The sequence below is a fragment of the Phyllobates terribilis genome, unplaced genomic scaffold, assembly GCF_046119375.1.
Source record: "Phyllobates terribilis strain yellow unplaced genomic scaffold, ASM4611937v1 Scaffold_1__5_contigs__length_1240528914, whole genome shotgun sequence".
In the NCBI taxonomy this organism is placed as follows: Eukaryota; Metazoa; Chordata; class Amphibia; order Anura; family Dendrobatidae; genus Phyllobates; species Phyllobates terribilis.
The window spans coordinates 567,219,201-567,236,095 of record NW_027362761.1 but is presented as its reverse complement, the minus strand read 5'-3'; the positions used below and the strand labels follow the sequence as shown (position 1 = coordinate 567,236,095).

At 43.1% G+C, this 16,895-nt stretch overlaps 1 protein-coding gene across 12 annotated transcripts in view; it reads left to right on the top strand.

The window, feature by feature from the left end:
- The window catches only part of NEDD4L (NEDD4 like E3 ubiquitin protein ligase), a 334,412-nt gene that overhangs the window by 189,580 nt on the left and 127,937 nt on the right, over nucleotides 1-16,895 (top strand). For 4 of the 12 annotated variants that reach the window (XM_073680868.1, XM_073680851.1, XM_073680859.1 and 1 more), the window contains exon 1: nucleotides 916-2,468. The exons of 6 other annotated variants lie outside the window; for them this stretch is intronic. In XM_073680868.1, coding sequence (XP_073536969.1) covers nucleotides 1,308-2,468 — 1,161 coding nt within the window. In that variant the 5' untranslated portion in view covers nucleotides 916-1,307. Of the gene's footprint in view, nucleotides 1-915; nucleotides 2,469-16,895 lie in introns of those variants that run through there. 2 more of the 12 variants (XM_073680842.1, XM_073680876.1) reach the window with 2 other exon arrangements.

Here is a 16,895-nt window from a genome sequence, read left to right as displayed (position 1 = left end):
GCCGGGTCTGGTACTGCACATCCGCCACCAATTCAAATCAATAGAGTGTATGTGCAGTACCAGCCGCGGCCACTATTCCATTGATGGAGCCGAGAACAGGTGAAAAACTGGGGTGCAGTATGTTCTACCTCCACTGATCAGACATTGATGACCTATCCTTAGACAACCCTTTGAAAACCATTGTGGAACTCGTTTTTTGTGTTTTTTTTCATGTGTCACAGCTTTATCACAGCTGGAGATGAAACATTTACATATCAGAAGATCAAGATGATTTAAACAGATTCCATAGGGACAGAGAAATGCCTTCTACAGGGTCCGTACTTAGGGGAGAATTAATATACTGATCGGACAGGATTGTAAAACTTGAATCACGTCTGATTTTGGAGTCCATCCCTATTAAACTGTGTAGCTGAACTGCAATATCACATGCAGCCTGTGGACCAGTGTGGCGCTGTTTATAGGATCCAACAGCCTTTTTTTTTTTTCCAATCCTGGACAACCCCTTTAAAAAAAAAAATGTGGCAAGACCCTTTTTACTTTGAACATTTTAGATTTCAAAAATATTGAAACAGAACAATGATAATAAAAAGAAAAAAAATCTCGGGACTGTATCATATTGTGTTCTCACTGCAAGAAACGCCGGACGCCCCCCGACCTTCCACCCCCCTTTTTGCTGCTATTTTTCACGTCTCATTGCTCTCTGTAGCAGCCTGCGCTCTTGATCATATAGGGAGTAGCTGCAGAAGCTAATTCACAGAGTTTACTGTAGCTGTGAAACGCGCCTGGATTTTCTCTCAACGTTTTTTTTTTCTTCAACTTTCCATTTTGTTCTTGCCAAGAAAGAAGTGCCCAGTGAATGTGATGCGGTTTAGATTTACGTCGGCCACGAATGTGAACGTTCTCCCACTGCTGCTTGGTTTCTGATGGAAAAGTAGCAGCTGGGAAGATGCCGTTTCACGCTCTCGCTGATGGACACACAAGAGGAAAAAAAAATCCTAAATGAAAAAAAAAAAAAAAAGAAACTTTGCTTCCACTGGTGAGGAGGGTGGGGGGACAGCGTCACATGACTCCCGTCACCCTACCCTATGTGACAGTATGTAGAAGCCCTGATTCCTCTTATCCAATCATGCCTGGAATGCTGCCTGTCACTTAGGCTATTTCTGCTATCTGTCGCTATCAGTACTGCACTGCTAACAGTTTGGCAGATGGGACACTTTTTCTTGGAGTTTATGTTTTTGGGTTTTCACTGCTGGCAGAGACTGCAACGTCGTTCTCTTTTTTTACCTTTTCCTGCCAGTCATTAAACCATGGCCCACCGGCTACGGTTTCATTTCGGCTCCGGCAGAAGCAACACAGCTCCCGAGTCAGACGTTCTAGACCAGGAGAAAGAAGAAGATTTTTTCATGGCATTCCATACCCTGCCGAGGAGGAACGGGACTCACGTCTTCACGAGACACTACGAAGAAGAAGAACAAGAAGAAGGGGCTCTGAAAAGAAGCACGTCTATGTTTATTCCACAGCTGCTGCAGAACATTGATGTTCGCCCAACGAGAAGTTCTTCTATGCAGATCTCTCTCCAGAGGAAAGGGCAAAGTGACGGTGCCGACGAGTGCGAGACTGCAGAGTACTCGGAAGAGGTGCTTTCCTGCGGATTCGAGGACTTCAATGAGCACTACATATCTGCTGTAAGAAAAAATTCCTCTACCGTAAGTACTCCGCAGGATACCCCTAGCAATTCTCCTCCGCATGTATACGAGTCTGGGAGGCTACATGTCAATGGGGCAATCTCCTTCCCACCAAGATTTTCCGGTCGTCGGTTGGGGGACCAAAATGGGCATATTGGCTACAGTACTGATGGAGAAGAAGAGGTCAATGTACCTAACTGGAGCAAAGACATTGGCGGAGTTAGAGTTAACAGTCATACTCACTGCCCCGACATTCGACAGGTGAGACTGGTGTCCCCAAGCCATGTTGTCCAAAACGAGTCTTCTAACACCGAACCGAGACGGTGGTCACTACAGCATCTTCCGGACACTTCGGGGAGTCCTGGGAAGCGATGTTTTGTTTTCCAACTTCAGCAGTCTCAGACTACCAACTGTAGCCCGGGGGGAGAGTATAATTTTGGGTTTACTGGTACGAAAGGAGACCGACTGGTTCGATATCCTCGTATCCGACTGGAAAGGAGTACCTCCTACCCACTGCAACCACGTCTGGAGACCATCAGCCCCGTGGAGAACGGGGTGAATACCGAAGGCAGGTCTTGTAGTCAGGACTTTACCGACAATTGTCAGAATGATTCCAGAGAGAGACCCTTGCTGGGACAAGGGTGCTCGTTTAAAATTAGACAAGAGCAAAATCTCAGGCAGCCACATTTTAGGATACGGGTCACTCGGAGTGAAGATCAAAATAACGACCAGGGGCAAAATATTCCTGGTAATTCTGGATCATCTGGATCTGGAAATGACACGGTAAGTGACAGGTGTCCTGTATTAGGGGGATGGTTATGCTGCTAGTCCTTGTGGATTTAGTCTGAGGTTTGTTTTTGTTTTTTTGCGATTTTTAAGTTAAATTTTTAGATATACCTTTATCCAAATTTTTGTGTAATTTTTTTTTTTTTTAATTTTGACCTAAATTTTGACATGTACGGCTGACACTATCAAACTATGATCCTTCCCTAGTATTGATGGTCTAGGCTATAAAGTGTAGGAATTTTTTTTTTTCTTTGAGGAGGGGGGTTAATATTTGCCAGACCCTAAAACGTTGTCTTATCATATTTCGTAGAAAAAAAAATGTACAAAATGATCTGGTTCACTCTATGCATCCATTCTGCTTAATGTAGTATCCCATTCTGTGAACTCTACCATTTTTTGCATGGTCAATAAATTAAGAGGTTACTAATATTATATAGTATTTTCTGGGAAAAAAAAATGAAAAATGGGGATTGAATATTTCACCTTTTTAAAAAAAAAAAAAAAAAAAGCAATTTTAAGGAAAGAATAATTAAAATTCCATGAGCAATATTTACTTGGTAATATATGTTTCTAGCTAATAACCAGCATGGTGGCCAGTAACCCCCTTGATGGGGTTCTGAGTGTCCCCATCACTAAACTTTTATTTTTTTTTGTAGTCCTCTAAATTGTTACCTGGATTCATTGTTCTGGATGGTTGACAACACCTTGGGAAAGAAGGACCAATATAGGCCGCCATATTGGTTGTCCTCAAGCTTTTCCAAGTGGATTTTCTTTTGGTTGTGTACACAGTTAAATTACCTCCTCCGTAACTTAGAGATTTTTTCTCCTGTCTAAAGGATGCCCAGGCTTTTCATAGTCCTGCCTTGTGTGTTTAACCCGAACATGCTTCAGATCCTCCTTGTCTTCCGACTCCCTATTTGGGGCTGCATAAAACAAGTAGGAATCTTTCCATGTATCGTGTTTATTCTCCGCGCGTCTGGAAGTCCCAGAAGCTCCTTCAAAGGCCTCTTATATAGGCAAGAGATGGAGAGACGATAAAAAGAAGAATGCGCTAATAACTTTGCCTTTATAGGTACATTGCGACTCTCAATGAACGGAGCTAACTCTTATGGAAGGCTCCGCTGTCTGCACGCTGAGAAATGGATCGCAGATATACGGCTCCATCTTTTATTGTAAACCGAGGGATTATATAGACTGGACCCCAAAATTGTGAATAGAACATGAAATATACAGTATGGTCCAAAATGAGTGGTGGTCGTAGGGATCGTACAACAACAAAAAATTACTTTTTTTTTTTTTTTTTACACCCATCCCCGTAACAATTCAGTTCCAATGCTGTCCGGTGCCCTGTCCATCTCTACTTCCTTTTACAGTAATGTCATCCTAAAACAGTGACCGCCTGTGGCCAGTGATTGGCTGCAGAGGTCATTGCTGAAGCAGGAAGTAGACATGTTGAAGGATCGGCAGCATTCCAACGAGACCTGCGGGAGTTTGGTGAGTATTTTCATTTCTTATACCATTCTAAGTATTTTTGGTTACATTTTTTTTTTGCACTGTTCCTTGAAATATACAACTTTTATTATCAAAATGTAAGCAAAACGGTGATTGAGATAAGACATGATGCTACATTGTAGAAACTATATTGTAAGAAAGAACAGTAAAAAAGAAAAAAATTATTTCTACAAGCTAGCTCGGACTGGCCCACAGGGGAGCTGGAGAATCCTCCGGTAGGCCCCCTCTACATGAGCAATAGTTGAGATAATACACTTGATTCACTATTTGCAGGCAAAGGTAGCATGAAATCAATCATTTAACAAACTACCCAGTTGATTACTATATTTATGCATATGCAAAAAATTTAATATTTGCATGAAAATGAACAGTGGGCCCCCAACACTCCAGTCCGACACTGCCTACGACTGCTTTGGACAAAGCTCAGATTGTGCCAGCGTTTTAGTGTATACTGTGTTCTAGTAATGACAGTCTGTGGATTTGAGGACAAGTGCAGTCAAGTGTATCTGATATGTTGTTTCGGGGCCAGTTTGAGGTGTGAGGCGCCGTGTGCCTCAGGCCTCGGATGTGGCGGCATTACGTTATGAATTGACAGATCGTCTCCCTTCCTGCGGCTTTCTCCTTGAAAGGATGATGGGCTATTTATTAGTGCACATAACTGGTGTCCAGCTGTGAGGAGTGGAGGCCGGCCGGCCCGGGGACACTGATCTGAGCCTTGTATACTCCTTGTGTGTGTGTTCCTGCTCGCTCACAGTGAAATGGAGAAGAGTCCTGCAGCTGTTAACCCTGTCATTTTAAGGTCTTGCTCCAATGGACACTTTCTTTTCTTCCATCTGTGGGGCTCAGAAGGGTCCCATTCCTCATTTTTCTGTCCACTTCCCCACCTCCCCCACACACATTATCTTCAATTTCATGTCCCTCTAATTATTTTCTGATATATGGATGTTTCGCTGTGTAATAAAATTCTCAAGGGTACATAGATGGGGGTGCAGCTGCTGCACTCCAACACTTTTGGGTGTAGTGACCGGACAGTCGCTCCATTCTTGCCCCATATAGAATGGACCAGCACCTTTCTAATCATGGCAAGTACCGGGGGCGGCTGCATCTGGGGGCCCACTCTGCTGTGTATACAGTGAAGGAAATAAGTATTTGATCCCTTGCTGTTTTTGTAAGTTTGCACACTGAAAAAGACATGAACAGTCTATAATTTTAAGGGTAGGTTAATTTTAACATTGAGAGAGAGAATTATCAAAAAAAAAAAAATCAAGAAAATCACATTGTGTAAATTAGATACTTATTTCTCACTTTAAAATGCAAATAAATGTATTTGATCCCCTACAAACCATTGAGTTCTGGCTCCTATAGACCAGTTAGATGCTCCTAATCAACTCGTTACCTGCATTAAAGACAGCTGTCTTACTTAGTCACTTGTATAAAAGACTCCTGTCCACAGACTCAATTAATCAGTCAGACTCTAACCTCTACAACATGGGCAAGACCAAAGAGCTTTCTAAGGATGTCAGGGACAAGATCATAGACCTGCACAAGGCTGGAATGGGTTACAAAACCATAAGTAAGATGCTGGGTGAGAAGGAGACAACTGTTGGTGCAATAGTAAGAAAATGAAACAAATACAAAATGACTGTCAATTGACATCGATCTGGGGCATCATGCAAAATCTCACCTCGTGGGGTGTCCTTGATCATGAGGAAGGTGAGAGATCAGCCTAAAACTACACGGGGGGAACTTGTTAATAATCTCCAGGCAGCTGGGACCACAGTCACCAAGAAAATCATTGGTAAAACATTACACCTTAAGGGTTTAAAATCCTGCAGTGCCCGCAAGGTCTCCCTGCTCAAGAAGGCACATGTGCAGGCCCGTCTGAAGTTTGCCAGTGAACACCTGGATGATTCTGTGAGTTATTGGGAGAAGGTTCTGTGGTCAGAAAAGACAAAAATTGAGCTCTTTGGCATTAACTCAACTCGCCGTGTTTGGAGGAAGAGCAATGCTGCCTATGACCCAAAAAACACCGTCCCCACTGTCAAGCATGGAGGTGCTAAGGGCACAAGACTACTTCACCGCATCAATGGGAGAATGGATGGAGCCATGTACCGTAAAATCCTGAGTGACAACCTCCTTCCCTCCACCAGGACATTAAAAATGGGTCGTGGCTGGGTCTTGCAGCAAGACAATGACTCAAAACATACAGCCAAGGCAACAAAGGAGTGGCTCAAAAAGAAGCACAGTAAGGTCATAGAGTGGCCTAGCCAGTCTCCAGACCTTAATCCAATAGAAAACTTATGGAGTGAGTTGAAGCTCCAAGTTGCAAAGCGACAGCCTCAAAATCTGAATGATTTAGAGATGATCTGCAAAGAGGAGTGGACCAAAATTCCTCCTGACATGTGCGCTAACCTCATCATCAACTACAAACAACGTCTGACTGCTGTGCTGCCAACAAGGGTTTTGCCACTAAGTATTAAGTGTTGTTTGCCAGAGGGATCAAATACTTTTTTCTCACTGCAAAATGCAAATGTATCTAATTTATACAATGTGATTTTCTTGATTTTTTTTTTTTGGATATTCTCTCTCAATGTTAACATTAACCTACCCTTAACATTATAGACTGTTCATGTCTTTGTCAGTGGGCAAACTTACAAAAACAGCAAGGGATCAAATACTTGTTGCAAACTTACAGTGAAGGAAATATCTGTCCTAAATGGATGGTGGATATGCGCCCTGCATGCATGGACAGGATTCAGGAGCAGCTTTCTACAGCCGCCACCAGAGTCTCGCTAGCTCAGTTTGTGGCAGTTTAAAGGGGTATTCCCATCTCCAAGGTCCTATCCCAATATGTAGAAGGTGTAATAATATTACCAAATACCTCCAATTAGAAATGTAGTATAGTTCTTCTGATTCTCTATGTTGCTTACCCCATGTACAGGGCATTGCAGTAGCTTGGGTATCAACCACTCATATAGTGACAGTTAGCTGTTAGTGGTCGTAAGCATGGACACTTAAGAAAGATTTACCATGCTATATAAAATCACATAGCTCTACTACAACCTGTATTATGTGTTGAGCTGTTGAGTTTGTCATTTTTCACCGCTCATGGTAATAGTTATATTTTAAAGGGGTATTCCCATCTGCAAGATCCTCTCTCAATATGTAGTAGGTATAATATTAGTAACTACCTCCAGTTAGAAATGTAGTATAGTTCTTCTGATTCGCTATGTCGCTTACCCCATGTGCAGGGCATAGCAGTAGCTTGGGTATCCATAGTTACGACCACTAACAACTGTCACTATATGGTCATAACCATGGATACCTAAGCTACTGCAATGCGCTGCACATGGGATAAGTGACATAGTGAATCAGAAGAACTATACTACATTTCTAACTGGAGGTAGTTACTAATATTATACCTACTACATATTGAGAGAGGATCTTGGAGATGGGAGCACTCCTTTAACTTGTTAGCTGCCACTGTCAACTCTGTTGGAAATGGGGGAAGGTGTGCCGACACTCATAACCCCCCCTCATGACATGATTGCAGCGCATTGATGGCAGCAGGGGGGCCCATTGAAATCTGTAGTTTTTCAATATACGACATTATTACAGTTAATTGCACAAGTGATTGCAGGTTCACGTCCCCTAAGGAGATCGGTAAAAAATGTTAAAATAAAAAATCCGGTAAAAAAATATATATATACATCTAAAACTTCTTAAAGTTCATATCACCCCCTTTTTCTGGAATATATGATGAAAAAAGTAAAAAAAAAAAATGACCATGTTTAGGGACACTGGATAGGTGTGGAAGAAGAATGGACCCACCTCATCCCGCATTCGCCCCTGTGGATCCTGTACATTGCGAGAACCCCTTTAATATTTCAGGGACCCTGCAGATATCACATTGTGATGTTTCCCCTCATTACTCTTCCCCGGCGCCCGCTCGTTGTACTCGGTGTCTTTCTGCCGTCTTTGTTTAGTCAGATCCCTAAATGAACCTGTTCTATTATTCCGCCTCTCCAGACCGGCCGCCCGAGCCCCGACCGAACAAAACTGCTTGTGCTCGGCAATCTGTGATTACCGATACAGCTAAAATGATAAGAAAAGGCGTCTTAAACCGGCAGATAAATAAAAATACAGATTCAAGCTGATAAGTGCGGAAAGTGTAGGCAGCACGATTGCTTTTCCACCGCGCTTGTTCTTTGCATGACGCATCGGCTGCTGAACGCACTTTTTTGTGCTTTTGTTTTTCTGTTATATCGTATTGTACCCATTACTTTTTCACTTTTCTAATGGGTCTAGTTAAAAAAAAGAAGTAATTCCTAATGTTGAAAAGTTTATATAGTTTCATCGTTGGGGCTCCAAAACTTATGCACATACAAGTCCAGGGGCATAAATATAGTGGGTGCAGGGGTTGCAGTTGCACTTGGGCCCAAAAGGTCTTGTTGGCCGGTATGAGAACACAGACTGTTAAAGTCTTGTTACTCTGGTATAAGGGCGGATATATTGGTGCAACATGGGACCAAGAGGATAAAGGCGTCCACATCCACCTCCAAAGCAGCAAGCAGGTCCTGTCACAGCGGTGATTGCACAGGGGCCCTATTCCATCTGTGTCCGCCACTGCTTGGGACCCTGTTGGATATTTTGCATTTGTGCCCCAAGCATTAGTGGATCGCTCAGAGTACCGCTTCCAACTGCAGAGGGCCTCTGCAGGAAAATATAGTGTTGCATATTAGCCACCATGGCCACCATGTAATATTACATTTTCTATCACTTTACAACCCCAAACCCTTTTCTCCTCCTAAGTCCCCCAGTCCTACAAATCATCCATCTTTCTATGAGATCAGCTGAGCTTCAAATCATTCAGGGGCAGGCTCGGACTGGCCCACGGGAGAACAGGAGAATCCTCCGGTGGGCCACCACCCTCTCTTATATGAGCAGTACTTGACATAATACACTGTATTCACTAAATACAGAGAAAGCCAGCATCTTATTAATTTTAACATTCTACCCATTTTAATGCTATAGAAATTTGTGAATGAGGGTAAAGTCACAGGTGGCAGTGGTCTTTCCCAATCATCTGTAAATTCCTGAACAGGCCATATAATTAAAGCCCTTTTCCAATATATCCATGAAAACTTATTAATTTTATAAAGTAAAAAAACAAAAAACATCAGGTTGGCAACTCTGTTACAGGGTCCCAGTGCAACTGGCCCTTATGCCCATTTCGACTGTCCCCTCCTGTTTCCACCTGACGTCTTGGGTTTCCGTTATTTAGGACCTATTACTTGCCATAAATATGTAATTTATTTTACCTTCCACTGGCCCCTACTTCCCAGCATATAAATGTAGTCTTGTTAGCGTGTGTGGTCTTCGAAAACATTCGATTTGATGACCACGTCCACTTGGTTAAAATTACTAGATTTATATACAGTGAAGAAGGGTCCAAATCTCAGGAACGGCGAGACGCAGGAACTAAAGAAGGACAACGCCGGATTCAGGAGAATGGCGGCACTTACGCCAGGTAAAAAAATACATGTTTATAGCAAGTAACACGTTCTCTTAAAAGGAGTTTTCCATTGTGAAAGGTTAATATAAAATAAAGAAGTGCTGTTCGCCTCTGCTGTTCTTTGATCACGGGAAGTGAAGACAGTTCGTTTATCAGTCAACTGACCCGGCGGCCACCACTAGGATGTGATCACTTCTGATCCTGTAGGCCACTGAAGTGGAAAGTGAAACTTTCTTTATTTCAGAATGATCCTTATGTCATTGTAAAGTCTGAAAAAGTCCTTGAAAACCACTTTTAAAGAACTGTGCAAGAGGTGTATTTGATAATTGACAGTGGGACAAATAATCTGGAGCATTATGGCAGCATCAGGGGGATTGGCCACTGCCGTACTTCTTGGCATAATACACACGTGATGATACCCTAGGCAGTGTCCTCTTCCTCAGCAGCGCGGATGGGCTCGGACTGAGCACCGGGTGACGTTCGTGGGCATGCTCGGCCAGCAGCTGCTCCAGTAAAACATTCATAGGGGCGTCTGTAGTCCTACAGCCTCCAAGTATTTATGACCTTCTGTTTTAGTCAGGAGTCATACAAGCGGCTGTAAGAGAATGATGCCAATACTTCACGCAAGCTCGAATATTTGCTATAATAAAAAGCATCACTCCCAGGAATTTTTTTGGGTAATATGAATCAGGTAGAGATCTTTTCATTAGATTTCAAAGAATTGTCCTAAAAGAGATCTAGGTCTAATTGTATGTGGTTGTAAGGTTTGTGTCACCCATCAGCCTCGATTAAAGGGCTATCGATGTATAGGAAGTATCTTGTGTTTGATCACTGCATGAATGGGATTTACGTCAACGTCTGGTCGGAGTGTGCACCCATCGGAGAATATCTGCCCTCCTACCAGTCATATCCATTATGATCGCCTATACTACTACCACTGCAAACCTATAATATCTCAACACTATCTCTCTAGTACCCCATATTGGAGGTAAATTTAAAGCCCATTATTTAATTTTTTTAAAAGCCAAAGAACGTTCTATGTACCTATGCGCACTTGGAGAACAATATCATAAAAAATGATTAGGTCTACCTCTGCCCACTCCAAAAGAAGGTTCCCAAATAAACTGTTAACTGTCCTTCCTGACCAGAAGGCCACAACGATTAGATCTACCACTGCCTATTCCAAAAGGAGAAGGTTCCCTAATAAACTGTTACCTGTCCTTCCTGACCAGAAGCCCACAACCGAGGGACAAGGTTTCACCTTGCCAAAGGTTAGGGAAAGAAGGTTGTGTCCCCAGCATCCACCTGGACTACCATCCCAGAGATATTAGGAGCTCCGTCTAGGATGCTTCTCCTCCTAGAGAAGAGCCATGGTTTTGCAGAGGGGGAGTGGAACCTGATGGCCACTAATGACCACAGCCCTCCCTGGCAGATCAGGAGAGAACCTATAAGGGTACTGAACCCTGAAAAGTCCTCTTGACAAGGACACATTATGTAAATAAATAGCCAAAGTTTTACATTGTAATGCTGACCAGACCTTCAGCCGTGAAATGTAAAACATTTCCCATCCTACAAAAAGGAAGAGATGCCCACCTACAGATATCTGTATTGGGGTCCTTACCTCTTCTTTGTGTATTGATTGTCAGAGTTGGAGATCTTGAAGAACTGTTTCTTCTCTTGGAGGCCACCATGTGGTGTATGGAGCCATTGGAATAAAGGTATGCAAATTAGCTCTCCTAGAGGAAGAAAGTTAGAGGCAGCTAGAAACTTGCAGGGTAGGAGGAGACCTTGTTTGGGTACTTTGCTATCTTCCCCTCTCACTCCAGTGGCTATGCTACAAGACTTCCCGTGCCAGCTTGTGGTCTCCACAAGGAGAAATACTACACGAACGCTTACGGTTTCATCACATTTGAACTTGATCTTTTAAGTTTCATGCTAATAATTGGGACCCCGTCACATAGTGCCTTGGTACCCAGGTTAATGGGACAATGCTATACCCAAGATGCCATCACAATGACTCAATGACCATGAAAATGCCAGAGCGTGGACACCATTACGCTGACACAAGATGCCAAGACAATGACAAGTTGAATGGTGGTGACTCCCTGTCACAATGCATAAAATAGTGGCTTACTGGCACACAGGATGCCTTCGCATTATCACAATGTCATGATAATTGCTTACTGACACTGTGGACACCTTCACAATGGTACACAGACAATGAATGGCATAAAAATGGCACATACAGGTGGTGCTCCATCACAAAATAGTGGTGTATACCGTCACAAGTGCCTGCTGCCACCAAGGACATGATCACACTTTGACAATGTCATGTGGATCACAGTCACTGGGATCCCAAGAGTATTTCTTGACATTGGCATGGTGCCAGCTGGGTTGGGATGTTCTGCACTGACTCATACCTGGCATTGACAGATATTGGGTATTTTGGATAGCTCTACCTGCCCCATAATATATTCCACGGATTCCAGGCTAGGTCATTGATAACCCAGGAATGGTGGCAGCTGCTGAAACCAGAGAGTCCAATCAATAAGACAACATTTCATACATTCCTGCCTTTCACTTGCATGCTTTTAGTCACCGCCTTTATCCTGTGCCTTTCTGTAACCTTCCTGACACGGATTCACAAATGATATATAGGCCATTCATTGCAGAAGGGAAGAGGCATAGACTTCCAAAACTTTCTGAAACTTCTACAGTCTTGGTCCTTAGACATTGAGTGGATATCATCTTGCACAAATACGGACCCTTGTGTCATATGTCGATACTCGTTGTGGTGGGGTCGATTATGTTTATAGTCCATCTCAGATTGTATTACTATGTAATCATGCCTTCCAACTCAGGAAAGGGGCGACACATCTAAGCCATGCCCCTAACCTTGCCCCGTACTTTTTGCACACCCACAAAGAAATGGTGCTCCTAATGAAGCCCATTAAGTGTTCCCACACAGTTTGATAACCCATGAAATATGCTGCTCCACAATTTGTTGCCCCCTACACAATAAGGTCCCTATATTGTAATCCCCACATAGGAAGACGCCCCCAAAATACCTCCCTTGCACATGATTCCTCTATACATTACGAAGGTCCAAATCCCATAACGTATGGTGGCCAACAACATACTGCTCCTCGAATTGGCCCCAGTGCCAAAAAAATACACCTGTAGCCCCGTACCCACGATGAGTGGAGTGGATCTTTGCTGTATGTGATTGGACACAGCAGGCGCCATGTAGTGAAGTCCATCGCTCTTGCGCCGAGCCTCAGACAGCATAGGAGAATGGTGAATGGGAAAGCAGGACATGCCACCAACCTCCTGGGGCAGCTCCCCACATCCGGGACTGTCCTTCTCTTGATCTGGCACGGTTGGGAGGCACCTACAATTGCTTATGAATTAAGGTTCGAGATGTAGAATAAAGGTCTGCCAATAATAAGCGACAGATATTATCCAGGCGGCATATGGAGCTGGCTGCGGTGTGGAAATTCCCAAAGGTCAACGTGTCTCTCAAAGTTTAGTTGGTCCAGTATGAACCATGGAGAAGTGAGAAAACTGCTGAAGTGTAGGTATATTTGTATGCAGTGTATGTGATGTTTTTTGTGTGGGGTGTCATTAAGGATGGTGATGCCTACAGTATTAGGGGTGCATCAGTCGGTTCCAGTAGATATTTGGACCTCTTAGAGAGGAGCACCCTGGGTTTGGTGTAACTTGCTCCCACTATTTCTGGGAGTCCTGTCCCTTTACCCCTGAGCTCCATGTGTTATGTACCAATGGAGCCAACACTAAAATGCCTCAAACCTGGACATTTTTTATATCCGCTTTATCCTTCGTTTCTTCCTTTAATTAGTGTTTTCCAGGATCGTCAAAAGTGAGTTATTTTATAAAGTAAAATAACTATTACTTATCGGAGAAATCAAGCTCTAGTGTTCCCTTTCGGTCTCTGTGCACTTCACTTCAGCGGTAACGCTGTCCACCCACATGACTTGACCACTGCAGCCAATCGTTAGCCTCGGCAGTCGTGCTGAGCTGGAAAACAGATGACTTCCAAGGCCAGTGATTGGCTGCAGTGGTCATACCACATTTGACCACTGCAGCGAAGCAAACAGACTGGCATGGAGAACAGGAGAAAATATACCGAATGGCATAGAATTCAGCAGATAATGGCGCCTTAGTTTTTTGGGGGGGCAGACAGACAGAAGAGACCCCGATAATGTGTCTGTGACAGAAGCTGTTTTGGAGGTGGTAGTGGCCCCTGTACGTCTTTGGGCCCCTGTGCGGTTGTACAAGTTGCACTAATGGGATGTCCACCCCTGTTACTTTGACATTTATTGACTGTCGTCAATCCTGGAAAACCCTTTTAAAGGAGAAGGCACACCGTAAAATTTGCAGGGCGTGGTTGGACTTAACTAGCCTCTTTATCACACTGGAGGTGCCACCATTTCTCGAAAATGGGGTTCTGTAACGCCCCATTAGAATGATTCGTAGGCACACTTGCTCTCCACTCATTTTCTATGGGACTGTATGGGGCTGCGCATGTGTGGGGCACTGCTTCGTCCTACCATTCAAAGCCCCCTTCTTGGAATAAGTGGGTGGTCCCAGCAATCATATCTCCAGAGATCATTAGAGTCGGGCGGTGACCATACATGCTTGCTGCCAATCCATCCATTTTCTATGACGCTTCTATGGAAAGCAGAGCCTCATATTCTGCTGCACATGCGCAGCCACCGCTCCATTTTACCAAGATATTCCAAATTCTCATTCTTGTGATCAGTGTTGTTCCCAGCGGTCGATCCCTTAACAACTTGGCAATTACCTTTTGTGATGGGACAACCCTTTTTAAAATGGGATTTGCCAGGATAATATCAATTTGAGGCGCAGTCTGTGTGAACAGAGCCTTACTGATGTGCTCTGTCCTGCTGATTTGTGACTCTTCGAACTACTGCTTCCATCTCTCTGCAGGTTTTCTATGATGTAATATTGTGTGGGTTTGTACTATATGGTGGCGTTAGTCACTGAGCGCTGCTGCAATCAGACGATCGTAAGCAGGCTGCTCTGCAATGTGACCTCCACGTGTGACGGCGACTTGTATAATAAATGCATTGTGCCATATAGAGCATTATACAGCGCTCTGCATGACCGGGTGACTAACCCGGGCAGGGCACCTGCCGCCAAAACTGCACCTCCCAGCAAAGCTTGAGAGAAAGCTGAAGATTTCCAGTGCATAGGACGGAGATGATTGCCAGACTATCAGGCAGTAATCCAGGCTAGAGACTCATCAGGCAGATGAATGGCAGACTATCAGGAGCCAGATTAAGAGCGTGTCACTGTATCCGCTGCTCTCCATTTCTTCCAACACTTGGATTTCTCTTGAGGTCGGTAGCCACTGTCAACAGTTCACTGAGCCTGGATGACAAAGTGAACACAGCGGGAACTACAAGTAAAAGAAATGCCAGCCTCTGCTGCTGAAAAGTGGACGCAAACTCAAAAAAGTGTCAAAGGAAAGCGCTCATAATAGTTAAAAAAAAAAAAAAAAAAAAAAAAGCATTGTTTTGTGATTCAAGCATTTCTCAGTCATGTTATATCGCTAAAGAATCTTTTCTTAGAAATTTATTTTGTGCAGTTCCTCTTATTCCTCCTGGAAATGAATGAATAATTTAGAGAGCAGTTGTTACCATTCTCCCAGTCAGTAGGATGTTTCCTTGATATGCTCAGTGCTGAAAGGACAGTGACACTATATAGCAAATTTTTATTATTTAAAGGAGTTATCCACTATTCGGACAACCCCTTTTTATTGGCACTGTGGTCCCGGCGCTGTGGTCCCGGCGCTGTGGTCCCCTGAGATTGCGTGACACGCGATCCCTGTGGCAAATTAGCATCCGCTTCACTCTCCCCACCTCTGGACGAATCACATACATTCAGAGGAAGTGAGAGCTGCTTTGTCTGAAGGAGAGGAGCGTGAAGCTGATTGGCCTCAGGGATTGTGTGACATAGTGAAGTCACACGATCCCCGGGAGAACCAGTGCTGACTCCAGCACCGGAAGTGAGTTATTTTACAAGGTGGAAACACAGGGATTAAGAAGGGGATGTCTCAGTATTGGACAACCCCTTTAAAAAAGTTGTTTTTTTTATTTTCATTTTATTTTTTAGTCCTTCCATGGGATTTTTAAACCTGTTTTATCGCTTGCATGTTATACTGTACTTCTTCAGGATTACATAGTAAAAATGGCAGTCTCCTGTGTAGTACAGTCATGTGGGCATTCAGCAACCGATTCAGTCTGTGTAACTCATCTGACATCTCCATTATTTTTCCTGGGAAGTTATAATTATATAATTTCAGGATGAATAACAGAGAAAAAAACAACAGTTAAAAATAAAAAGAAATAGTACTTGATAAATTAAAGGGTAGGAAAGCTAATCATTTTTCTTTGAACTGAACTTTCTTGGATTACAATCTATCAAAAAGACAGGAACATTATACAACAAAGCAATAACCATTACATTCCCCTGCCGATCCTGCAGTGATGGCGTCCGTCCATCATTCACATGACTGCTGCAGCCAATTGCTGGCCTTAGCAGTCCCCGCATTTATCTATACGTACCCTCCTCACCCTGCATCTGTTCTGCTTGGTATCTGACATTATCATCCCGACGGTTCAATGAAGATCTGCTATGCCATCGTTACAGTGACGGCAAAACAAACAACAACCCCCAACAGATGGAAGACACTGATGAGGCTTTCGGATGTGCAGGATGTTGCCTGTGTTTCCTAACTCATCAAGCTAATGGAAGTGTTATTTATACATTGCCTAGATGACCATATTTGCCCTTCAGGAGTCTTGAAAAGCTGCACTATTGTCGGGTGCTAAAACCCTACTGATCATTGGATCGCAGGTGCTGTGATTTATCATTTTTAGGCTGATTTTTAACAAAGTGGGTTTAGTGTTGTATGGACAATTTTTTTTTTTTTTTTTTTTTTTTTTTTTTTTTAACGGTATGAGAAAAAACTACTATGCCCCTGTATATAAAAATATAACTACTATAATACTGCCCCCTGTATAAAAAAAATATAACTATTATAATACTGCCCCCTGTATATAACAATATAACTACTATAATACTGCCTCCTGTATATAAAAATATAACTACTATAATACTGCCTCTTGTATATAAAAAATATAACTATTATAATACTGCCACCTGTATATGAAAATATAACTACTATAATACTGCCCCCTGTATATAAGAATATAACTACTATAATACTGCCCCCTATGTACAAGATTATAACTACGATAATACTGCCCCCTATGTACAAGATTATAACTACTATAATACTGCCCCCTATGTACAAGAATATAACTACTATAATACTGCCCCCTATGTAC